At 40.5% G+C, this 25,873-nt stretch overlaps 1 protein-coding gene across 1 annotated transcript; it reads left to right on the top strand.

Moving 5' to 3' along the window:
- The first annotated feature begins 227 nt into the window (after positions 1-227).
- GPT2 (glutamic--pyruvic transaminase 2) lies at positions 228-25,873 on the top strand. Its single transcript, XM_074158134.1, has 11 exons — positions 228-983; positions 11,362-11,451; positions 12,915-13,023; positions 16,635-16,768; positions 19,164-19,407; positions 20,168-20,247; positions 20,795-20,931; positions 21,617-21,791; positions 22,610-22,765; positions 23,893-24,005; positions 25,246-25,873. Exons 1-11 carry the CDS (start codon positions 642-644, stop codon positions 25,334-25,336), a joined length of 1,671 nt encoding a protein of 556 aa, XP_074014235.1. The 5' UTR covers positions 228-641; the 3' UTR covers positions 25,337-25,873.

The following is a 25,873-nucleotide window of genomic DNA, read 5'->3' as shown; positions in this document are numbered from 1 at the left end:
AGCGTGTCGTGTCCCCCACCCCCCCACACCCCGCGGGCGGCGGCGGCAGACAATGCGGGACCCCGGGGCGGGCGGGGGGACGGAGGGGGGGCGCTGTGGGCGCGGTAGTTCCCTGCCCATCACCTGATGCTGTGGGCAGGCGCAGGCGAGGGCTGCAGGAACTACAAAACCCGCCAGGCAGCGCGCCCGGCAGTCTGGCTGCTGCAACCCGCACCTTCGCACGCCCCGGGCCCCGCGGGGTGAGCGGCGGCGGCGGCGGGGGGGCGGCCGCCACCGGCTGAGGAAAGGATGGTTTTACCCGGGACTCTTCCGGAGCACTATAGCGCTTTCTGTTGGGGAGAGGGGTCCGCAAGGCTGTTCTGATGCAATGGTGGGATCTAGGGCTCCTCTGGTGGCATCGCGGCGCCGCAAGATCAGTTGTACCCGTCGCAATTAAGTTTGCAGGATCCGGGCATGGGAGGATCGAGCATGTACGTGTAACTGTGCCAGCTCCTCGGCGTTTCTCCTGACTACATCCCTTCCTCGTGTGCGTCTCACCGGCTCGCCCTGCTGATTACAGGGCACACCGACCCTCAGCACTGGTATCCCTCTCCTGCTTTGGGAAGATCAGGACTCTCGCTTCGGGAGCTGCCGGAGAGACCATGCATCGTTTTGTCTCGGTTGCCAAGCAAACTGCGGCAAGCCTGGGCTGCCAAGGGCCGGGGGGCTGCCGAAGCGGAAGGAAAGACATGGCTTTGCGCTGCGCCGCTTGGCTGGCGGGGGGGCGGCAGCCGCCGTGTCCCCGGCTCCCGCCGCCGGCGCGGGAGGGGACGGTGCGCCGGAGCAGCGCTGCCAAGGCCTCCGCGGTGAAGATCACCGAGAAGGCGAGCAGGGAGAAGATCCTGACGCTGGAGTCCATGAACCCGCAAGTGAAGGCGGTGGAATATGCAGTGCGGGGCCCCATCGTCCTTAAAGCCGGCGAGATCGAGAAGGAGCTGCGGAAGGTGAGGCAGGGGCGGCGGGGGGATGCGGGGCAGGGCAGGGCGGACTCCCCGCCGCCGCGCTCCGCTCCGCTCCCCGGCGTGCCCGCCGCCGCCCGCGCTGGCCCTGCCCCCGGGGCACTCCTCCGCCACCGCCGCTCCTGATTGGGGGCATCGGGGGGCTCGGCAGGGCCGCGGCCGGCGGTGGGGCCGACGTGGCAAACGGTGGGGCCGGCGGGGCCGCTGACACCCGGCGGGGCTGAGCCGCGACCCTGTGGAAGCCTCGGGAAAGCGGGCGGCGGGGGGAGGCGGCGCTGCTGCCAGTGCCGCGCCTCCTACCGAGTTAGAAACTCGCAAAACCACGAGCATCTTTCCCCGCCCCCCCCCCCCCCCGGCCATCACCTCCCCTGCCCGAAGCCGCGGCCGGACGCGCTCTACCCGCGGGGGGGGGGCTGCGGGAGCCGCCCTCCCGACCCTGCCCGGGCCGCCCCCGGCCCCGCTCCGCTGCGGGACACCCCCTCACTCGCCCCCCTTCACACGGGAGGCGGGAGAGGCAGAAAACAAAGAAACCCGCCCTCTGGCTACTGTTTATCTCGTGTCACTCATTGCGTAAGGCAAATACAGTATACCCCCATAAAGCAGGGTTTACATTTCTTAAGCCACTTTGACCCTTTGCTGCAATCCCGTGTCCTTTGCGTTATACAAGAGGGTGACTGACCGGCTTTCATCAGACTGATAGAGCCTTTAAAACGTGGATGAGGATGTCGGAGATACCGCCTTGGCCGGGGGCAGGGAGACACCTCGGAAACAGGCGGTCTCCTAAAGAGGGGAGACGGACCCAGCTCTCCCCAGGGTCACCCAACATTCCTCTGCCTCTGGCTGTCCCCGAGCCGAGCCGGTTAACACCCTCTGAGATGACCACTGATACTCTCATTCTCTCTTTTTTTTTTTTTTTAATGGCACAAGTTGAGGTACTTAAGGACAACAAACCTTCCGAGCACAAACCTGATCAAAGTTTTAGGTGGTTAGTGCTTTTAGGGCAATAAACCCTGATACAAGATACTCCTGAGAGCTTGGGCCAAAATGTACTAAATAAAGCATCCAAATCGGTCAGCGCTTACATTTTGTTCTTTGTATTTTCCTCTTATTCCTCATCTTAGTATTAAGACTTAGCATTGAAAAAAAACAAACCCGTAGCAATTCAGGCGTGGCTTTTTGCTTGTGCAGTTCCCATCACAGCCTCCCCTGTCAGCAGGAGGGAGGACTCACTTATTTTTGTTTTGAGTAAAGCATCTGGCATAGTTACTTTTCTATGATTTCAAATATTATTCCCTGCCTTCACTGCATTAGAAAGTCTTGCTGATATCTTATTACAGGTACTGCAAGGCCAATTTGATTAGTATATGTAAAGTGCTTTGAACAAAAACAGTGCCATACCAATGCTAACGAGAAGAGATTATTTTAATTCTGTGGTCTTTGTGTTACTTGCTTCCCCTTGTTTTAGAAGGTGAAGCATGCCTTCTGCTCATTGCGTATTATATACATCAATTATTTGTGTCTAACTCAATACTTATTAAAAACGTCTTTTTTAGAATTCTACTTAAAAACTTCAGAGTGATGATGGAGATTTTATTTCAGAACAATTGTTTTGATTTTTGCCCTAAAACTTGTTTATAAAGGTGTCATTGACTTCATGCAACCGGATTCTTTAGTGGGTGCATTTTCCAGAGTATAAAATCTTCCAGTGTTCTCGCTGAGTGTGTTTGTTTTCAAGTTAACGTCACAGGGCAGGAGGTATTACTTGACAAAACAAATATAATACAATCTCCACTAACTCCTCCCAACTCCCCTGCTTACTTCAATTACCAGCTCAGTCACAGGCAGAATAATCCACTTCTTAAAAATGCAAGAGCAAGTCATTGCCAATTGCTTTATTAAAAGATTGTTATGGCAGTTTTGTGCCCACTTACATGGCATTTTCCATTTAAAAGCTTTTTTTCTTGAGCCAGCCTCATGGAATATTATCAATGGCTACCAGCAGTCATAGACATGTGACTATGCTCTTAAGATGACTAAAGCAAACAAAAAGCTCCCTGTTGGCAGGGAAGGACAGCGTTACTGCAAAAGTTGAGACAATGTGTCTGCAGAGAACACTAATCAACTTAAGGAAGCAGCTGAAAGACTTCATTTTCTTCCACTCTGCTCAAGTTATTCATTCCTCTTTGCCTTTCTGACAAAAATACTGTTATTCCTTCTATTGTTTAATCAAACTGTCTGATAAATTATACAGCCTTGAGTAGTATCTAGGTTCCTTATAATTGAAATATGATAGGTTTTCTAAGTGTCTATTTTTTGGTCTAAAATTGACTTCTGTGTGATCACAGGTCAATGGCACTTCTTTGTTTACTTTTAATTTAAACCGGACAACTACTTTTTTCATCCCTCTCAACCTTAGCTCACAGAGTTAGGTCAACCACTGCCAGCAGAATTAACAGTGCCTGACAAAGAAAAGAGGCTGAAGCGGCTGTCAGAGAAAGGTAACGGCCCACAGCATCTCTACATCCATGATTATCCTTTATGGACAGCAAAAGGGTTGCCCCGTAGCAACTCTGCTACATAGGATGGGGAGGAACTTTTCTTCCTTTGGGGGAGGAATGAAAGCATGGACTCCATAGTCTGACATGGAAGCGCTGCCCTGGCTGGTGGCAGCAGGAGCAGGCAGGGGTGCAGCAATGATATACCTACTAGTAAAATTGCATTTGTCCTGTTCTGCCAAGATGCCTTTGGGTCATTTGTTTCTAAACTATAAGCATCTTAAATGCAGACATTGCCTACTCAGATGCAATAGAGGCTCTCCCTGTTTAACCTTGGTTGAATTCAGTTAGACTTCATACTCGTGTAACTTATACAGCTTGTTGCCCGACTGTAAAATAGCTACTTGAAGCTGTTTGCACAGTGTAAGCTTTCATCTTCTCCGAGTTTTGTACTGCTGTCTCAGATTCTGAATAGCAGTTCCTCTGTTATTCTATCTGGCACTTCCTTCTTTTGTATATTAACTGCAAATGATTACAACAGGAGCTGTAACTCCACAGTGCACAAAGAGATAAGGACTAAAATGTTACTTGAGAAGTCTCCAACTAGGCAATTGGAGGGATAGTTCTTTAAAAAAGTAAATAAACACGAGGCATTAATTTCAGCAAATGTGCTCAGGATTAAGGCAATGTAAGTGACAAGTTAGAATACTCTATTAAAGCAGGATAAGATTGATTGCTCAGGAGCACACATGGGGCATGCTGGACTTGGACTTCCTAAGTTTTGTTGGCCTGTGACCTGTATTCAACTAGGTGGAAAATCAAGGTTTTGATCTACATCATGTCTTTCCAGCTGGAAATCTTTATGCAAAGTCACTTACTTGAATCACTTCTCGGATTTTTTTTTTTTTTTTTTTTTAATAATTTTGAAATTGCATCATGCTTCAAAAGTGAAAACCTGATTTCTCTTCCCCTTTGCTAATGGTAATAATCAGCTGATTCTGGCTTACTAAGGTGAGAAAAAGGAGAAAGAACTGCCTTCAGCTGTTTTCCCTGGTGTTTCTGGAAACTTTTTACAGCAAGCTAGAGTACAGGTATATTTTAATAAATTATTATATTCTCAGCACAACTCAACCAAGTAAGATTTTTTTTTCTATCCGCTTTTTGTTAGACTTGCTAACAGATGGCCACCTTATCAAGTGTTGACTTTAATTACTTTTCAGTTTAGAAATTTCAGCCTGAACATGAATTCAATGCAAGAATAATGTAATCTCTGGACAAAGCCCTTCTCTTTACCTAATCAGTACTAACAAGCTAGTTTTATTTTACAAAGGCAGCACACATACTTGGTTTGTTACTTTGCACTCATGCCAATTTTAAACAACCTTGTTACGGAAAGTCCCTTCATATCTGTTACTCTGACATCTCTCTCCACTTACACTCTCCTTTTTTCCCCGTTTCCTGCTCAGGTTTTACATAATGTTAAGTTCTATGCCAGGTTCAGTTGGCTTACACATACTTGCAGAGTACTTGCTTATTAAACAGCATTTTAGGATCCACGAGTCAACGCACGTAAGATTGGAAACTCTGCCTGGCTTAGTGTAAGCCACACAACATTAGGTCCCTGTCCAAAACTTTCAAGTTACTGAAACAGAACTGCAGGGCAGAAAAGGGTGGAGGGATGGTATGCAGAGATACAGTGGTAGCACCTAGAAAGTTCCTTCAGATCAGAGCAGGTGGTTAGAACATTCCACCACCGCGTCTGGAACTACCTGCCTCCAATGGCAATACGCAGCCTCTACACATTGAGGCCCGTGTTTTCTGAACAGCCCCTGTAGTCTGACTTACTTTTACAGTAAGAGAGTTGTACACTCATCTCCTGTGCCCCTGTTTTTCATTTGCATAACTATTGCAAATAGGTTCCTGTTGCATGTTTGTTCTTCAAGTCACTGGTTCACTCCCTACATTTTATTTAGATAATAAAACTACCCAAATCCCTTTTATTTATGTAGCTATAATCTCAGGCGGCTGCTTCTGCTAAAGTATTTTGGTTAAAAGAGTGTAGAGCTTTTCTTCCTTTTTTTTTTTTTTGCATTAATTCTCCAGGCTTTTAAGTTGAATAGAAAAAATTCTGACTTAGAATCCAGCAGACTTAATTGTAAATGTGAGTTGACTGTGTTCCTGGGAGTTGTGGAAAGACAGAACAGAGTTTAGACAATGACATGCAGAAATATAAATTGACATGCCAAGAAAAAGATACAAGATTGACTGGTACACCCAGTAATGAAAGATGTTAAGCTTAAATTACCATCCTATAATTTTCTGCTTTGAATACGTGACTGTGTGCACAGTAAGAAACTATCTTCCAGGCAAGAGCATTTGACCTCATTAAGACAGAACTGTTGTTCCTCAGTTGCCTGTACATGTTGCATATGGAAGCAAATCTGTAGTAAAAGCCATGGTTTTTTAACAGGGTGAAAACTACTGCAGATGAAGGTGAAAGAAAATCAGTTTTAAGAGTACTATTGCCAAAATCATATGTTCAGAAGCACACAGTCTACAAGATTCAGTTATCTGATCTCTTCTTGTTGAATACAGTAGCAAAATCTATTCCAAAATAGCCCTTTTCCAATAGGTCCTCTAGTTAAGAGGGTCCTAATGTCTGATCTCCTTCGAATGAACATTATTTTAATTATGTCATTTACATTCAAAATCTAGGGCTTTATTCATATAGGCAAAATTTCTGAATGCAAATGCACTTTGAACAATGTATAAGGCAAAAGTGACTTGAGGACAACTCCTGTTCTGTAATCCCTGAATCAGGTCTGCCAATTAATGGTCAGCCCCATCGACTTCCTCATCTAATATTAGGGGGCGCGCAAGTCATCACTGCCATTTCAAGTCAAAATCCAGAATTTGCCTTCTCCTTCCTTCCAACAACAGCTCATGTCAGCTTGAATTAAACACGCATAACACAAACTCCAAGCCTTACTCTGTGGTAAGCAGGTCAGGTTTATTTTTCTGCTGTGAGCTGTTTTAATAAAAAGATTGGAATGCTAATTCAGGCCTTCAAGTGCCCATTAGTTAAGGGCCTCTGGGTAGTGCTTTCTTGGCCCTTTGAGAGAGGGGAAAAAAAAAAGGCAAGCAAGCAATTTGGCTACTACAGCATAGATCTTAACTATGCTGAAACGTTTAGTTTTGCCAGCTGTCTTATTATACAGCTTGTTTGTGCAAGTCACAGCGAAACCAGACTCGATGTGTGCTAAGGAAATAGCACAATGTTCCATAGTGTGATGTTATTGCCCGATAACCATCAAGAGGAGGCACAAAGCAATGGCAATGAACGTGAAACCCAGAGGAGCAGCCAAGAGTGGGCAAATTCTGAAATTCAGAAATAGTTGAAACACCATGTCGCTCTTCTGGGATTAAAAGCACCTCAATTTTCATGGCTTCCTCAAGGGAACCCTTTTCAATTATTTCCTATCGCCATTACCAAATCCAAATCACACAAGCCTCTCTACAGACTGAGGGGTTTCCTCTGAAATTTGCTAAGGCCTTTAGCAAAGACAACTTTAGGTCAGTCTGTGCCCTTTACTCTTTGCAGGCACAGTGGGATTTTGCAATTTGCCAGCATTCTTACATGGCACCAACTGTAAAGAGAACCTCCAGGCACACTAAAACTCCTAAGAGACAAACCAGCTCCTGGCAGTGTGTTGCCTTCATGTTAGTTCTTCAGGATAGTGTATGTTCTGGCATCATATCATTTCTTTGATCGAGTAAATACCCCAACACTGCTTGCATGTTGGCTCTCTCCTTGAGAGACAGCTCATCACTTCATACTGTAGTCCTTCCCTTGCTGGGTTTCTTGAGGCCATGGGCATGTCTAGGGGAAGAGGAAGCTTCTCCAAACCTGGTTAACTACATAAAGATTGTATTGACTCTGCACCAAGGAATTCTGATTCATATATTAAAATCCCTTCTCCCAACTTCGTGTGATACTTAGAACACTGATACAGTTGTTAGAATAATCCTGCCTGACCTGCTTCAGGTTTCAGAGGGTTTTGGAAGACTGCATTTCCTGTGAGAAGAGCAAATGACAGAAGTAACTGCTGAAGAAGCTAATTTCCAAAGAGCTTATTCCAAATCTGGGAAGATTCCTTTATGCCGTTAAAATCCTTTCATTATCCAGAAGACAGCAATTGAAAAAAAAATAATGCATTTTTATATTTTCTACTTAACATCTGAATTTGAAAGTGCAAGGTGGCTCCTTCAGCTTTAAAAATGGCTACTACAATTAGTCCCTTTCCTAACAATTTCAAAAGAATGGCAGAAGATTGGCTTTGTTCCCAAGATTACGATGAATCATGTTGTTAGGACAGTGGGAGGTGCCACCAAAGGCAGAAGGCTGTAGAGGTGGTTGTTTTGTAGGGCTGGGGCTTGTTTTCCCTCCTTGATGTGGTTCATACCCTCTTCAGTAGACATGAGTATCAATCTGGTACTTACTGCTCTCAAGTTTGTTATTAAAGCTCCTGTTCTGCAAGCTTCCCTTTTCCAAATCCCTGCCTGCTGGCAGAGGCCAGTTACAATCCAGTCAGACTGCCTCTAGAACACACCTTGAAAGCCTGCCTGTACTGAGAGAGAGAATATGAGAGTGAGGGGGAGAGAGAGAATGAGACATAGAGAATAGGAGAAAGAGAGAACCAGGTGGAGGGGCAGCTCTCCATCGCCAGTAGAGAGCAAAACTATTCCAATGGCCTGGTTTCTGCTCCCTCTGTATGTTCCTTGACTTACTAGGGACTTAGATTGTCTCAGCATGGGCATGTTGCTGACATGGTCAAAGACTGCTTAGCCTTTTGCAGTGAAATAAATCTAGCCCTAACAAACTATGTCCTGTTGCAGCACTTCTCCTGGTGTTCTACAACCTGATGTTGAGGTTATCAACATCACATTCACACTCCCTCCTTTCATACAGATCTTTTCATAGACCTTCCAGAAAGTATTTGACATTAATCTTCCCTCGGACGCCCATGCGCAGCAGTGCCATCACCACAGGAGAAATCTTGACACAAATAACCAGTGACTAATGCCATTCTGTCTTGGATTTAAGTAGAATTCCACCTGGAACTCATCCGCGGAGTCATAGGCACTGTCTAGACTTCCCCTGATGCCAGCTTCTGATATTTTTGCTTTGAAACTTTGATTCACTAGCATTTGACACTTGTTCTTGCCTGCTGCTGTTCCATGTTCATTCTTTCTAAAGTGCTAAGACCAGACTTTTTGTTCTGGAGGAATGAAAACTAAATCTGAACAACTTCTGATATTCCTTCTTTCTATAGAAAGACTGGAAATCAAGTAATAGAAAGAGATGAGAAAAAGTTAAGTAGTCATAATTTTTATCTTTTTCCCTAGGAGGGGATATAGTGAATCTCATGAAGACAGTGCTAAACAAGTGCTGAACATTGTGTACAATAAAGAAAACCTAATTGTTCCTTCTCTGCCAGGATTTTACTGTTCTGTATGTTTTGTTACTTTCTCCAGATCAGTTATGTTAGTAGCAGAGGTAGTGTGGGGTTTATGCAGTAGGTGATGATTGTATACTCGCAGTTGATGCCCAAAGGCAGTGATGGCATAAACACTGAGTCTGGCAGTGGCAGAGATCTGGACAGTATCAGTGCTAATGAGCTATGACATTATTTACAATAAACCTGACACAGACACCAAAAAGGTCTGTTACCTTTGTTGTAAAGGCTGTACCACTACAGAAACTCCAAAGCTACCTCTCAGTGTTTCACTCACCAAAGGAGCAACTATTTTTTAGTGCAGATCACAATAGTATTTGTGTGCAAAAGCCATCTAATTTGTCTAACCTAAATATATTTATGTTTTTAGGGGTTTAGTTTGTTGTGGTTTTAATCTGGTAAAATAAGGTATTTCTGTTTCATCTTATTGCTCAGAACTGCTATGTTTTTTTAGAATGCCTAACTTGAGGCATCCCTTACTCTTTAAAAAAATTTTATTACTGTGCAAGTCTAGTGAGACTGATTCGGTTTGCTGTAAGAAGGACCAAATGTAATCAAAATCTGTGGGAATTTTTCTTAATTTCAGACAAACAGAATTTATTCTCCATCTACATGTATCTTTCTTTTCCTGCTTATTTGTAAATTAGAATGAAACTATGTTGTGTTATCAGTGGACCCCAGATAGTTTGAAGAGAACCTGTTTCTAGCTGTTTGTTTTCCTCATAAATTGCTAAAATTCAGCCTCGGATTCCTGTAATCATTATCTGGCGTCCCTATTCCTAATTTTTTATTTAAGCCTGAAATACAACTCTTATTTAGGCACTCAGTTAGATCAGGAAACATAAAAGCAAATGACTTGATGGAGCCAGTGTGTCACTTTCAATTATTTTAAGTGATTTTTTTTTTCAATTCCTGCTAAACTTAAAGCCATATAAAATTGACCCTTTTGAGTCAGGATCACATAAGTCCAATTGTCTTGTTTTATTGCAATTTCTAACTACCTGTTTAATTTCAAAAGAAAAACCTAAATGCTATCAGTTATATGATGGATCGGATCTATCGTGAAGATTTGAATCATATTACCACATAACCTCTCAGCCACATTACACAGCTGCAAACCTCCAAAGCTTGCCATACCTGGGAATTTATAGCCCTGGTGACTACTGACATTTTGGTCATTGTTACCTTTGCATACGTAACAATGGTCTGATGTTGAAGTCCAACACATGGTAGAAAGGCAAAAATTAGGTAAGGCTTGCCAGCCATACATTCTATATCCAACATATCCAAAGCCAATAGTTTGCTGGAAATACACAGGCCAGGAAGAGCTTTGTGAGTTCTGTCCACAGCCAGAGGAGGTCGTTATATATAATTTTGTACAGAAAACAAATAGGTCTAATTTTGCAGTTCATTAGTCCACATGAAAATTCCGTCACTGTTTGAAAGCCTTCCTACTGTCTCTCATACTTAAATATGCATTAGGAAAGCTATGAATTTATTCTTGCCTACCTCGTTTATTCTTCTTGTAATATTGGCCTTTACTTTCAGTTAATCTTTTTTATTTAAATCAACGGTGTATTTTTTCTGCCAGTCAGTTCCTTGCTGTTTTTCCCTTATTTTATTTTGTTTTTTAAAGAGCTGTGATTGCTAATCAACATTCATCAACTGTTTTCCCCTCTGTTCAGTTCCTCACAGGAAAAATGGCTGTCTGTTCAGATTTCAGAGATTAGGAAGCTTTTAAATATTCATGGTGATTATTTAGCACTTCTGCTGTTTATCATATGGAGCCTCACTATGATATACTTTGCAAAACAACTGTATATGGAAAAGTGGGGTCATCACACAATGAATATTTAATCGAAATAGAAAATAAATAAACACGCAGTATCTTTAATCTTTTTACTCTAAAAAGTACTAAAGCTCTTGAGGTTTCTTTTGTTGGTGGATTTCTCAAATGTCCTCAAATCTTTTTAGCTTCTTGACTGATCCATCCCTCCCTTAGGTGTATCAAATAAGTTGCTCTAATACTGACAATTCAAAATGCCTCTTTTTCATCCCTTCTATTTCAGTGTGTAGTTTCCAGGCAAGTCAATCTCTTACTTGTAGCTAGCACCCAAAAAAAAAAGCCAGCCCATCATTTAGAAATGTGTCGCAGTCAGCATCATTTCTGTAAAGCATTTAAGATTTACTGGCAGTATTGTATAAGAAATGCACTAAGCTTTACATTAAATACTGTATCTATTCTGAGATAGGGCACTGTTTAGTTACAACCATATAACATATACCGAAAAAGAAGTATTCCTTATCATCTACTTCAGCCCTAACAATACATTATGATCTATCTCTTTTTAGGGAATCAAAAAACCTTTTACTGAAGTAATTAAAGCCAACATTGGAGATGCACATGCAATGGGACAGAGGCCAATCACCTTCCTCCGCCAGGTAAGAATATTATAAAATATTATTCTGGATTTTTTATTAGGTTACCAAGAATCCCTTAAAAACTGACTGATGTGTGTATTAGTATAAATTATTCCCTAGATGCACCTGGACTTAAAATAGTTCTGTTGTAAAGAATTACAAATTTTGATTTCTGAGACAAAGTCTTGCTTGCTGAGTGTCCTCTTTCAACACAGTAATTTTCCTTACTTTTCAGATATCGTTCCCCATCTCCCGCCACTTCTCCTATGTTATCAGTCAGCACATGCATTATCAATAATGCACTTCAAAAGAGAAAGTGCTTGTCCTCAAAACAAAAAGCAAATGCCTCTCTTCATCTGACCATGTACTTTTAAGGTCTGCACGCAGTTGGGTACAACTAGTTGTACTGTTGCTGATTTTGCACATTTTACCTCTGGGCAAGCTCATCAGTAGGTTAACTTTTAGGAAAGACTACAACAGAATCCACATTCATGTATTATTCCTAAAACACAATCAATGTTTAAAATTAGCACTACGCTATTTACTGTGCATCCCTTACACACACACATAAAATCCTCAGTCTACAATAAGGTAAATTCAGAGAATTCCAGGACAAACTGAAGCTGTATCAAACTGGGCATCCAAGCGATGAGATTATAAAATTGAGCTACACAGCAAACTGTCAGCAAACTAGGAAGACCAGAACTACTTACAAATTACTCAGATCCAATGGGAAATCCTTTCTCCCCATGGCTGTGTGCACACATGCATTAATTCTTTAGTCACTGTCCCACAAGATGACAACAGCCCATCTATATTACAACATGTAAGCTTAAAAATGAGAGAGAGACTGGAACAAATCAAGCTGATCTCAAGCAACACCTCTAGATTCTGTGTCTTAGATTTCTTCATAAACTTCATTCTGCAAGGTCATGTTTCTACTTTTACTATGTTCCATATCACCACTTCTTTTTTAATTAAATATTTCCCACAAATTCAAGTTAATAAGAACTATAAGTTATTTTTAGGAAGGATTATTAGAACATGCAACTGGCACTTCAAAATCTGATTGTATTTCTCAGTTCTGCTCCATATTTAAACTCTTGATTTCTTATCAATAAAGTGGGCTAGTAATACACAAAGAGTGGAGGATAGAGCTGTTTAGAGATAACATATGAATAATTAACTGTGTTTTACTGTGTTTGCACTATGCATAGCTCACTTGGACTCCAATCTTCCGTCTGTAACACAAATAGTTAATAATTCTATAACTGTTTTTCTCAGCAGAACTTGGAACCTAGTAAGATTTCTTCACTTCTGTCAGCACTACCCTTAGAAAAACAACTGCAAACTCTTCATCAATAACCTTTGTTTTAAATTAGCCAGTATTTGTGATCTTCATTTCCAAGCAAAGTTAACAGTGATATTACCAACTTAAAATAACCATTGAGAAGCGGCCAATTTATATTTTCTTGGCACTCTAGGTAGTGGCACTATGTACATACCCAAACCTGTTGGACAGCCCAAGTTTTCCAGAAGATGCCAAAAAGCGAGCCAGACGGATCTTGCAGGGTTGTGGAGGAAACAGCTTAGGTAAGCATCCTTTTCAGCTGCTTCTGTAGGTATTAGAATCAACAAAGGTAGTTTCAACATCTGCAACGCTGAGATTTCTTAATTGTGTCGTATATGGTTACAAGTCAAACGGGAGATGGCCTAGGGCAAAACGGTAGGGGGGGAGTTCACGGTGTGGCCCAATGAGAAGCAGTGATTAATAGCGCAAATTTTTGACGAGACTCGTCACAGGAGAGGAAGATGAGGATTATGCAGTTATGGAGCCCTCACCACAATAACATCAAGGCATAACCCTAAACAGAATGCTGAGCCTTTTTTTTGTATTAGAAAAGTACGTGGCAGAGAATACTAGTGAAGCCTCGTTACTGTTCCTATGACATCTGTTAATCCTGGGCTCTGAGAGCTATGTCTCCTGCTAAGTCTAGGTGGGGCTGTTTACAATTTTATCATCTCTAGATGTTTCTCTGCCAAGGAGTCTACTGTCCCTATAACGACGGCATCAACAAACAATATATGTCCATCTCCGCTGATCCAGGTCACAGTCCTGCATCTTAATCCTGAACCACCAGTCCAAGTATATTTGTCAGGATATGAACTAGGGTATCAGAAACTCGGGTACCAAGGCGACAATGCTCTGCAAAGGGCAAGCCACACAGCTGAAAGGTGGCAGCTTTTTACTTAGCTGAGATAGTTTTAACTGAAGATGTCAAAGCCCTATTTCTCCAAGGTAAAATAACCCTTGAAAGAACTAAAAAACTCTATTCTTCAACCACTGTTCCTGCAAGAGTATACGTATAATATACACATAAATAAGTACAAACTTTGCATATTCAGTGGAGAGGAAATGGAAGAGACAAATTCTTTATTATCTAGCAACTGTACTGCCTAGTGGGAAATGCCACTAGAATTTTTACTCTGCAGATAGTGTTACAGCTGCTGGGTACGGCAAAGGATCTGGCACACTTAATTACCTTCTGTCAGGTAGGCTCACAGTGACATTGCAGAGTACGTATTAGAGTAACTGGCATATTTCTGAATCTTTGTGATTGCAGAACCTAGTTGCATTGGCATCTATTGAGAGTAGGTGCTGTGAAACTTAATAAAATAAAACCTAATACAGAATGTATTTTATCTTCACCTTTTTTGCATTGGTTTTGTTTCTGTATGTAGAACATTACATGAATTCCTTTCCTGGCTTACTTTGGAACAATTAATCCACATAGTACTCGTTGTCATGTAAGAGTTACTGAGGACACATTTGAATTTTGCCTCAATCATTCTTTGTAGTGATTTTCAAATGCATGGACATGGTAAGAGTTCTCAGAATGCTGGGTCTTGGCCCCATGCTGGAATGAAATGAAAGGAATTCAGCCTTGCATGATATTTCAGAAATATGTTGACTCTGTACAAAATCCTCTTTTCGGCAGAAGATCACATATTTCAAGTAATTTATGTTAGCTCAGTAAACGCTGAGGAAATAAGCCTGAAACGGATGCAATATTCAAATAAGATGATCATTCTGAATACACCCTTTTAATTTCAGTGGATAAATTCAGGTTCTGTAAGTGGCTGGAGTCTAAATGATTTTTTTCTTGATATGATATGTACCAAGAACATCCATCCCTCTAAATTCCTGAAAACTAAAACCCCTGCAGACCTTACTGATCTGCTGCACTGGTTTATGCCTTCTCTCCACCCTCCCTGTCTCCAGTATCATCTATCAGCCCCTTCTCTTGGCCTCAGTTGCTCTTCAGCCTCTGTCCCGCGCTCCATAAACACGCAGCCCGAGGCACGTGGGTGTGCAGCTGAATGGAAGTTACTCCCATCATGTTGTTGGTAGTCTGACAACTTACTGCTGTTCTCCTCATGGCTGAGAAAGAGAAATTGGCTTTCTTGGGAAAAAGCAAAGGTCAAAAACTGTTCCCTCCAGGTAGCTTCAAGTGCGGTGTTGTGTTCTAGTAAAACCTTATTTTCAAAAAATTTGTCAATCCAACACAGAAGTGGCTTCACTACACATATGGTCAAGCTATTTGAAGCATTATACTCTCATCTATACCAGCTTGTTTAAATGTATTAATTGCAAAGTTAATATGAATGTCTTGACCTCTGGATATGAACTAGAATAACCTCACTTCCAATGAACGTTCATTTGGCAAAACCCTACTCGTAGTATTGAGTCTTGCTACTTCCAGACCATGAAGGCTCAGATATGTCCTCAACTTCTGTTGCATTCAAACACGCTGGGATTCCTTTGACATCACTTACTTTACCTGAGGGATAACTATCACATCTTTCCAGGCAGCTGAGAAATTTACCCCTCTCCTATCTATAAGAATCTCTAATATATGCACATGCAGCTTTTTGGGTCGGGTTTATTTATTTGCATCCCACAGTGCAAAGAGATGGGTTCTAGTCAAAGGCATCAACTGAGTACAATTAAGTGTAGAAGACCTGAAAATTGAATTCAGGTCTTCTGTATAACCTCACTGAGTCATGGGACTCAGTCCTCAATGGAGAACAAGACAGAATGACAGCTTAGGTTTGTTCTCCTACTTTAGCAGCAGCTTCCTCACTGTGGTCAAAGACACCCGTGTATAGACCCAATATAACTTTTAGTCCTGTAAAAGTAAACGTTTAGGACATCAGGGAACTTTGTGCCCTGAATTACCATTTTGTTTCATGCAATTGTGCAATACTTGCAAAGGTTCTTTGTCTTTATAAATTATGCTTTCACAGAAGTGTTATCAGGGAGAATACTAGTATATAACTGAGGGATGAGAGTTAAGACAGGCACAATTATTCCACTCCACCCAACAAGCAAAGAAGATTGTGCAGCTTCATGACAGTGTTCTAAATTGGATATATGCTTGTCACTTCATTGTCCATCAGTCTTAGGCTTCATAGCTTGAATCTGTTCCTCGCCTTGGCTTAGGCTTATTTTTACTCTTTATTTGTTGCACATGCTCAGCAAGGATGCACATAATCATCTAAAGTCTTTTTTTATTTAAGATTATTAGTTGTGCTCTGTAAACTGCACATGAGGCTTATAGATTGGGGGGATCCTAGATGTTTCTGCTACAAGTAACTGAAAAGCGGTTGTGGGAGATGCTGTGGGGGGAGAGAGAAGCAGTTTAGGATTTGGGGGGTTTCAGACTGTGGGAGAAATGGTATTATATTATTTTCATATTGCAAATAGAAATCTTATTTTTGTCATGAATTTGAAGAAGTTGTTTTCCTTTCTATTGCACATGCTACCTCTGTTCCTTGTTCCCATTACTTAAGTAGGTGTTGGTTGACATTGTAAAGATATTTTCAACATAAAGAAAGCAACTGGGAGATAGTCAAAAAGAGATTCCTGTCCCAATTTGCAAAGTAGCCTTTAAATCCTACTTTTTACCAATATTATTTTTGTATTTTAGTGATACTAACTGTATTTATCTAATTCCAAAGTAATTTTTTGCTCTATGAACAAACCTTTCCTACTCCTTAAACACCCCCCCCAAGTCCTGAGGATCCAAAGCCCTCATATATACAAGCTACTTCATACAATACTAGCTCAGGAGTTCTGCTAGCAAACAGGAAATCTGATGTTCATTGTTCTCAATTCTCATCTCATTCTCTATTTTTCACAGGATCTTACAGTGCCAGTCAAGGTATAAACTGCATCCGTGAAGATGTTGCTTCATATATTGAAAGAAGAGATGGAGGGGTTCCTGCAGATCCAGATAACATATATCTTACCACTGGGGCAAGTGATGGTATTGCTGTAAGTGCTAAAATTAAACCTGTCTCTTCTTGATATAAACTATAATTTACCAGTTACCTTTGGAAATACAGATCTCTGCTGAACATCTAGTCTCACAAACTCCTGTGAGTTTGATCCAACAGATACTGCGGTCACAGTAAGTGAATATCCAACACACACAATTATGTGGATGTAAGATGCCAGCTAAGACACAGGCACATGAAGACAAAGTCTCTTAACATATACTAGCTTGTACCTTTTGCAAAGGTAGTATAAACTACATAGGTGCCTAAATATAAATTTAGGAGATTCAGACCAGACTAAGTAATGGCGGTTAAGATACATAAGCACTGAAGATTACAGGGTATGAATCAGTGGCAGAGGGAAGAGGGAATGACCTTGGAAGTGAGAAGTCTCAGCAGCATTTCTTCCTAGTAGACTCTCTGCTAGTGCAGATTAACGCCAGTGAAAATCTCAAAGAGCTATTGCAGTAACCAGCTTGTTTGGGAAAAACTCAAGGTTTTGGCTTCAATCAAGGTTCAAAGATGGTCCTCAGGTAAGACAGGAATAACTCTCTATTAGGTTTTTCCTTTACACTGACTGCTACTGATATGACAACAACCAGCAGTCCTTTGCTTTTAATAAGGCAGCGTTTTATAGCTTGTTTGTAAAAGGTGTTTTTTAAAATGACATCTAGTGGCAGAGCTCAGAATGACAATGTTCTGTCGAGCAATTCCCCAGATGTCTTTAGTGAATTGGCTTTCCAGAGTTTACGATGCCAAGTGTTACCCTGGCAGCTTGTCAGGAATGGCAGCGTGGCATATCAAATCTGTACCACGCTTATTTGATTTCACCAGTGATGAAAAGTCAGCAGTACAATGAGTCTCATTATTTGGTACTTCCAAGGACAAAACAACTACTCTTTCATAACTTGGGGGGCAGAGGGTGTTAAAGAGTTTTTAAATCTGCATTTGGTCCTGATTATACATTTTGGATGCTTGATGTTTTTAAAATAATGGTGGGTACAAAATTTTGTTGATTAGAAATCACAAGCTCAGCAGCTGAGTTAGTATGTGATGAGAGGCACAGAAAGACAGATTTTGTTCTAGAACCAATGAGAAACTTAAAGGATACCGCTGTTATACTTGAAGAGATATTTTTGTTTTTACACTATCAATTACATGATTGATAAGGATGCCTGCTTTGATTGCACCTGTACTTCAGAGTGAAGTACAAGTAAGAAATCACTTCCTGCGCCAAATGCACTCTTTTATTTAATTCACAAGTAGAAAGCCTACACATAGACACACAGCTGTTGGGCACAGGTAAATCCTCTGGACTGACTTTAGCACAAGCATTACATTTCTCTGTGTCTTCTGGGCATAAACTACATGTGATACATTAGATTTCCATCCCAAGACATGCAGACTTTTGGTCTGTTATTTGAAAATGAAACCATAATGTGAGTCTCTAGCTTTGTTCCCACCTGGCCACAATTGCTCCTAATCTAAAAGAATCTCTGTTCCAAAGGAGAACCTCCACAGGCCCCAGTTCTAATTTCTGGTTTTATTTATTGGCCTCTTGTGTTTAGTGAGATAAAATGAGTGGAAGGCAACAAGCAACAACTAGCTGACGCTTCTTTGCTTACAGCTGGGCACAGCAGAAAAATCATGATCTTGATATTCCTGTTTCCAACTTTCCCTCTAGCCTTGTGCTCAAAATGTTTTTCCCAAATTTTGCAGTTGATCAGACATGATCGTTAGAAGCCGTGACATGCAGAAGAATTCCATTAAGATGAGTTAGACCATCCTGACTCAGCCAGTAACTTAACTTGAAATAAATAAATGCTCTTTGATATGAGAAAATGACTGTACGCTTGTAGAAATCTACCTTAACTCCAGATTTTTTAAGAAGGAAGATCAGTAACTTATTCTAGAGTATAGAGTCTTAAGAGACTTAAGAGAACTTATTTTCAGCCTGGAGAAGAGAAGGCTCCAGGGAGACCTTATAAAGGCCTTCCAGTACCTGAAGGGGGCTACAGGAGAGATAGGGAGGGACTCTTTATCAGGGACTGGAGCGATAGGACGAGGGGTAATGGTTTTAAATTGAAAGGGGGGAGATTTATATTAGATATTAGGAAGAAATTCTTTACTGTGAGGGTGGTGAAGCACTGGAACAGGTTGCCCAGAGAAGCTGTGGCTGCCCCATCCCTGGAAGCGTTTAAGGCCAGGCTGGATGGGGCTTTGAGCAACCTGCTCTAGTGGAGGTGTCCCTGCCCATGGCAGGGGGGTTGGAACTCAATGATCTTTAACGTCCCTTCCAACTTGAACCGTTCTATAATTCTATGATTCTGTGACACTATTAATTCTGGGGTGTGACTTTTTTTTTTTTTTTTTAATTCCTACTTTTCCCTCAGACAATTTTAAAGATCTTGGTCTCAGGAGGTGGAAAATCCCGAACAGGAGTGATGATCCCTATACCACAATATCCCTTATATTCAGCAGCCATATCTGAACTAGATGCTATCCAGGTGAACTACTATTTGGATGAAGAAAATTGCTGGGCTCTAAATGTGAATGAACTTCGCCGTTCCTTGAATGAAGCTAAGGCATATTGCAATCCAAAAGTCCTCTGCATCATCAACCCCGGAAATCCCACAGGTCTATGGCAATTTTGTTTAATGGCTGGGTTTTAAGAGCAATTTTTTTTTCCCTTTTTCATTCATTTGACATTGCAGGCAAATCCTAAATACATATCAAATATGTACAGCTGAATTCTAGACATCAGTGCTCTAAGTAGGACAGTATGTCATGCTTCTAGAAACTTATTTTCAGTATCATGGAACTCCAGGGATTTGGGAAGAGAGGAAGGAGCTGGTTCACTTCGCTGGATCCCATTTGAAGCCATTGCTTCCACTGAACTACTGCAGACTTGTGGAATGACTTTCAGTCACTTCTGGTCTTTATCAAAGATCTTGTCTCTGACATGGTCTGTAGCCTCTTGCCTGTGAGAGGCAATGACTACAGAAACACTCTGAAGCCAGTGGTAACCACTGCCTCCTTCAGAATAATTTAGGGTTTTGAGTAGCTGAGGTTGATTAGCGAGAAACTAGCTCCCACTTAACCACTAAGCACGTGAGTATTTCAAATGATGAGCTATACACAGAGTACTACTCTTAATAACTTATTGATTACTGTATCTCACACTTCCTTTGCTTGATGTGGACTAAGTTACTTTGAACCATAATCCTCCAAAAATGTTCCTTAACTTCACACTTAGTGAACTGAATTCTAAAATTCAATAGCACTTTTCTGAGAAAGCGGGATATGTTACTGAAAAGCTGGTAGGTCTGGGCGAAAAGATTTGTATATATATGATCCACTAACTTTCTTTTTTCTTGCTTTAAAAATCCAACTATAGGACAGGTGCAAAGCAGAAAGTGCATTGAAGATGTGATACACTTCGCTTGGGAAGAGAAACTTTTTCTTCTGGCTGATGAGGTAATGGAATATTCTGTTCTCTCAAAAGCACAGCTAAGAGTACACTTGAGATGTAATTTTGTTACGTGTGTGGTATTGGTATTTAAGTCCAGGGAACAGATTTTCTGTTATTATATTAAGACATGAACAAACATGCAAGATTCTTAATATCAGAGGATTAATATGAGAGGTGACTTGATCTGGATTTTAACTAGAGAGAAAGCGTAGGGGACTCAAGCAAGGAGACACAAGGAGGAACTTTGCTGGAACTGACCTAAAAACCTATGTGATACTCGGACCACTTAAACGGAAAGAAACAGAAGGGAAATCAATTTAAACATACAAGTAAAGGTTAAATTATCAAAGAAGCTCACTGTTCTTCCAAAGGCTAAACTATTAACTATGGCCACACGAGATAAAATATATAATTACAGTAACTATTACTTAAAAAATAACCTTGTGTCTTCTAAGGGTTTTAAGTTTCGAGTGTTACCCCTGGCTCTCTAAAAGGCCATCTTTTATCCTTAGTTGGCAGAACAGAGCACATTAATGTCTTCTGACTGTTCAGGTTTACCAGGACAATGTGTACTCTGAAGGATGCCAGTTTCATTCTTTCAAAAAGATTCTGTATGAGATGGGACCCGAGTACTATAACAATGTTGAGCTGGCCTCTTTTCACTCCACCTCTAAGGGATACATGGGCGAGTAAGTCTGCTTTAGTTTCTTTTTATTTCATCTTCCTCATTAATCTGGTTGGACAGCCGTTTCATGTTAGTGACCTGAAGGTAATCCACTGTCTTCTATTAATTTTAACTAAAAATTATTAAGAAAAGGAAAGCAAGCATTTAAGGCACAGAATAATGGATTAGCTCAGTGGTTTCCAAAGTACCGAATAATAACTGTATTTATTTCAGAAACCTAATGCCTCAGTTCCACAAAGGTGAAATCCTACAGTCCTAAATCGGACCTGTGATAAAGGAAAATACAGTCTCCAACATTCAAGGGAACAGCTCTGGAATCACTGGGACGTTTGATATTACAAATGTTTGGGTTTGGTTGTTTTGGGGAGGAAGAGATGGAAGAAAAAGAGTTTTCTGACCAAATGAATGCTGCTACAGCCATGTGCTCTTGTTCTGAAGAGCAAACAATCCACGTTAGTCGTTAACTTGCACATACACCATTTTCTCTGTATGGGATACTAGGGTTTAATGACATATCATTTAGTGCCATCTTAAAACATTATCAGTATAGCAGCTGTTTCAACAACCTGTATGTTACATATTGTAAGATCCTCATTAATTGTCTTTCCACTTCTGCAGTTATTTTCCTTGCTTTTCCAGTATTGATGCACTTGAGGTTAACCCATCTGTTCTGTTCACTTTAATCACAGATGTGGCTACAGAGGAGGTTACATGGAGGTCATTAACTTGCACCCAGAAATTAAAGGACAGCTTGTTAAGCTGCTTTCTGTTCGCCTTTGTCCTCCAGTCTCAGGACAAGCAGCAATGGATATTGTAGTGAATCCTCCAATACCTGGAGAAGAATCTTATTCACAGTTCATAAAGGTCAGCAATAAGATGCTTGTTCTTTTGCACATTTCCTAGACGTATCCTAAATATTGTGAACTCAATATATGCACTGAGTCCAGACTTCTTTCCTTTCTTCTCAGGCAATCCTGTAATAACACCAATTTACAGAACCATCCAGAGTATTTTAAATCAACTCAATATGACTATTTTTAAAAGTACTTTTAATTCCTTTTATGGTTCCTTTGTTTAGGAGCCAAAAAAAGCTAAGAAGGTGTTATAAAATGAGCTTTCTTGTTGAGAAATTCAACTTCTCTCCTGCATTTAGCATGAGAAAAAGAATTACTAAATAAGATTTGCTTTTACTAAAATCTGAACAGTAATGTAAGTTCAAATACAGTTAAAAAACCAGCCTTATTCTTAGGTATCCAGTGCCTCTACATACTGAACAACATGTTATTCTGTATTAAAGTATACAAATAGTTTCTCACTTGTAAAAATGAAACTGAATCTGGCTTAAGAAATTACAGTATTGAGTCAGATCAAAGGTTCAGCTACCATGGCCTCTAAAAATAGTCAAGAGTGGATGCTCAGAAGGAAGAATGTAAGAAAAGGGCACGCAGATAGAGACTTTTGCAGGTTATTGTCTATCTACAACACTTTGTAGTAGTATCCTGCTAATGCCTTTTCACATTGCTGTCTTTATGACTGGAATTAGGAACATCATTTTCTCTAATAGCTCAGCAAAGCCCTCACAGTGCTCAATTCGGGGAAGGGTTCTAGAAGCATCATAGTTTTCTCTGGCGTTTTTATTGCCACTTCAAATATATCAAACTGAACACCTTCCTTTTAAACAGGAGAAGGAATCTGTTTTGAACAATCTCGCCAAAAAAGCCAAACTAACAGAAGACATGTTTAACAAGGTACCAGGAATCCACTGCAATCCACTTCAAGGAGCTATGTATGCTTTCCCACGGATCTTTATTCCTTCCAAAGCCATTGAGGAAGCCAAGGTCGGTCAGTCATTATTACCCCAATCCATTTTAACCTTCACACACCTGCGCCTGCCACTTCTAATGATGAATTTTTATTCGAGAGCTAGAGTAAGCTCATGTAGTTCCAAAAGCAGCACTTCATTGACTACGTATGATCTTAAATAAAACACGACCTTTATTTTGAGAGAGGAAAACAAAACAGAGCATTTCATCACAGCGCTAAGGCTTCCAGGTTGAGAATGTTACCCAAAGATGTTAGTGTTAAATGATTAAGTAAGAGGGTGGGCAAGTAGCTGGATCTGTGCAAATTCCCAGTTGCTGTCCGTGTCTGGGTTAGGTAGCCAGCACGTGTGACAGGGGTTGTGAATGGCAGCGTGTGACTGACCCTGCAAAAGAAGCTCCATTGAAGCACTGTTATTTAATTTACAGTGTGAACTGTCCCATTAGCAACTGTTCAGCAAGTGTGGGAAGGAGGGAAGGAGGTTTCCTTACAAATTTTACTTCTGTACAATACCTTTCTGCATCTGGGTCAGTAAGCTGTATTACAAAATGACAAGTCTTTTTGTTCCCAACTAGAGCTCTATTACCTTATATGTAATGTTAATTTTTTAAAGGGAATTTTATCAGCATAGCTGGGGACAAAAATAGGGCTGTTTTTCAGCTGATTATTTGATTAGGCATATAACCTGCATGTATTTAAGAACTTCCATACTTATTAATCAGGGGACTTTCTAGTTAGCAGATAATTCAGGGGAAAAAATAGTAACTGCCAACGGAACTGGAACACACAGCTCTCGAATTAATTTCATCTTGTCAAATGTCAGTGGCTTAGATTTTTGTAAGTACAATTCTGAGACTTTTTACAAAAAGTTACAAGCAAGTCAAGGAGAAAAACAAAAATATCTAAAAACCTCTCTTTTGAAGTGAATGTTTTGTGTAGGTTCTTCAGCCTTGTTCCTCCATGAAGTACTGTTATTTAATTCACAGTGTGACCTGTCCCATTAGCAATTGTTTTTCAGTTTCTTTAGTAGATAGAGTAAGAAACTAATAATATAAGATAAAGTTTCAGGAAGAAAAGCAATCATGAAATTCTACGTATTTGGAATATTTTGACTTCAATAATTCCAAAGCATCCATTTCCTTAGGCTCACAAGATGGCACCTGATATGTTCTATTGCATGAAACTTCTGGAAGAGACTGGAATATGTGTTGTACCTGGAAGTGGATTCGGCCAAAGAGAAGGAAGCTACCATTTCAGGTACAGTTTCTGTTTGTTTAAAATCAAATGAACTGTAATAAGCCAAGTGCCATCCCACTACTTTCTCTTCTGATTAAATATAAGGATTTTTATTTCAGTTTATGTTGTCTCAGTTTCTACTGGACACTTTCTGTGGACTGACAGCTAGGTCGAAGACCTGGTCTGCTAGATGAGCTATTCAGGTTTTTACGGTGTTTTCACAGCTTGCTGACATAGTTTTATTCTATTTTTATACCCTGACATTTGAAATGCCTTCTCCACGAATACAAACAATAATAATAGCTTATACTCTAATCTTAAAGTTGGCTAAGGCATTACAAAAACTGCCCTGCTTTCTTCTGGGGGGAAGGGGGATAAAAGTGTTTCCATATGGAGAAACTGCATGAACGATGCAGTACCTTCCCTATAAATCTGCTCCTTAAACATGCTGAATAACTCTCTGCTTTACCAAAACAAGATGTTGGACTAAATCTTCTAACACCAAAATCATGAACACAAACTCTATTGCTTTTGCTTCCAATAACCAGCACTTTACTCCAGCCGAGCCACAGATAGCTGGAATTTATCACAGAATTTAGTCTTGTTTGGTCTGAAGCAACGTAACAGAGGGTATGTTTAGCCATGGTAGTTCTGCAACACAGATAGCTGGTTAGAGATCTGCATGCATGCAGCTACGGGAAAAAGCTAGTGTGGGGCCATCCCTGTACCAGTGTGGGAAAAACATTTTGTTCTCTAGGTCTTTCCTACAGTCTTGCAGACATACTCATTGTGGTTTTCAGATTATGCAGAAGAAGGAAAAAAGGGACTAAAAACTGCAGCATAGGATGTTGCATTGATTTAATGCTTCTGAGTTAAGTTTTCAATTCAAAAAGAAATGTACATTTACTTATAACTGCCTGACCCTAAAGCTCAAAAAAAAAGGGTATAATCTGGCATAACTGCCCCCAAAATGGAAACTGACCTGCTGTTATTTCTTACTGATAACTTTCTTTATCACCCAACAGGAAACAACAGTTCCTGAATTCCTGTATATTAGCCAATTGAAACAAATTGCTGTATTTAATAGTATAGTTCAATTAAAGCATAAATGCAGAAAATAAGAGAATCATATCAAAAGAGATATTAAACTTAATAGATTACTAGCTGTGCCCTGAGATTAATCAGGGCAAAGATCACAGTTAAGTTTGTTTTGAAGATAATGTGGGTTCTTTTTTTCCTTTCTTTAAATGTTATTTTTCAGAATGACCATTCTTCCTCCAGTAGAGAAGCTGACGATCCTACTGGAGAAAGTGAAAGACTTCCACATAAAGTTTCTTGAAAAATATGCATGAAACTACTGTGGCTTCTCTCCCTCATCCCTTCCCCTTCAAGGCAAATGCAGAAAATGAACAAAGATGTGCTGAGAATGTGCTGTTCATCTAATTTAACTAAATTTAAAATAGATAGAACCAATCTCAGATACTGCTACAACTTATTGGACTATTAAATTTAATGTCTGGTATAGAAGACATTGTTACACCAACTTTTTTTTTTTTTAAGGGGAAGGGGAGAATGTGAAGAAAGCAGTGAGAAGAAAGTCAGTATATGATTTTGTGCCTTGATTGGAAGTTATATTTGTGAACTTTTGACTTAATAGGTTGGGGAAGGGAGTTGCTCATTAAAATTACTACTGTTGTGTGGGTTTTTTTTTTACATAACAGAAATGCCAAAAGCAATTGTTTAGCTAGGAACATGTTTCCCATCTTAAAATTCTTCTAAAAAAGTTCAAAAGCCTACATTATAGATATTGTTTGGTTTCATTTTTGTTGTTGTTAAGTATGAAGTGTTCTTACAACCTGATTAAGCATATAGGTACAGCGTGCTTATTT

Source organism: Numenius arquata, chromosome 13 (assembly GCF_964106895.1).
Source record: "Numenius arquata chromosome 13, bNumArq3.hap1.1, whole genome shotgun sequence".
NCBI lineage: Eukaryota > Metazoa > Chordata > Aves > Charadriiformes > Scolopacidae > Numenius > Numenius arquata.
The sequence above is the reverse complement of the archived record's forward strand: the minus strand, read 5'-3'. Positions and strand labels throughout refer to the sequence as shown.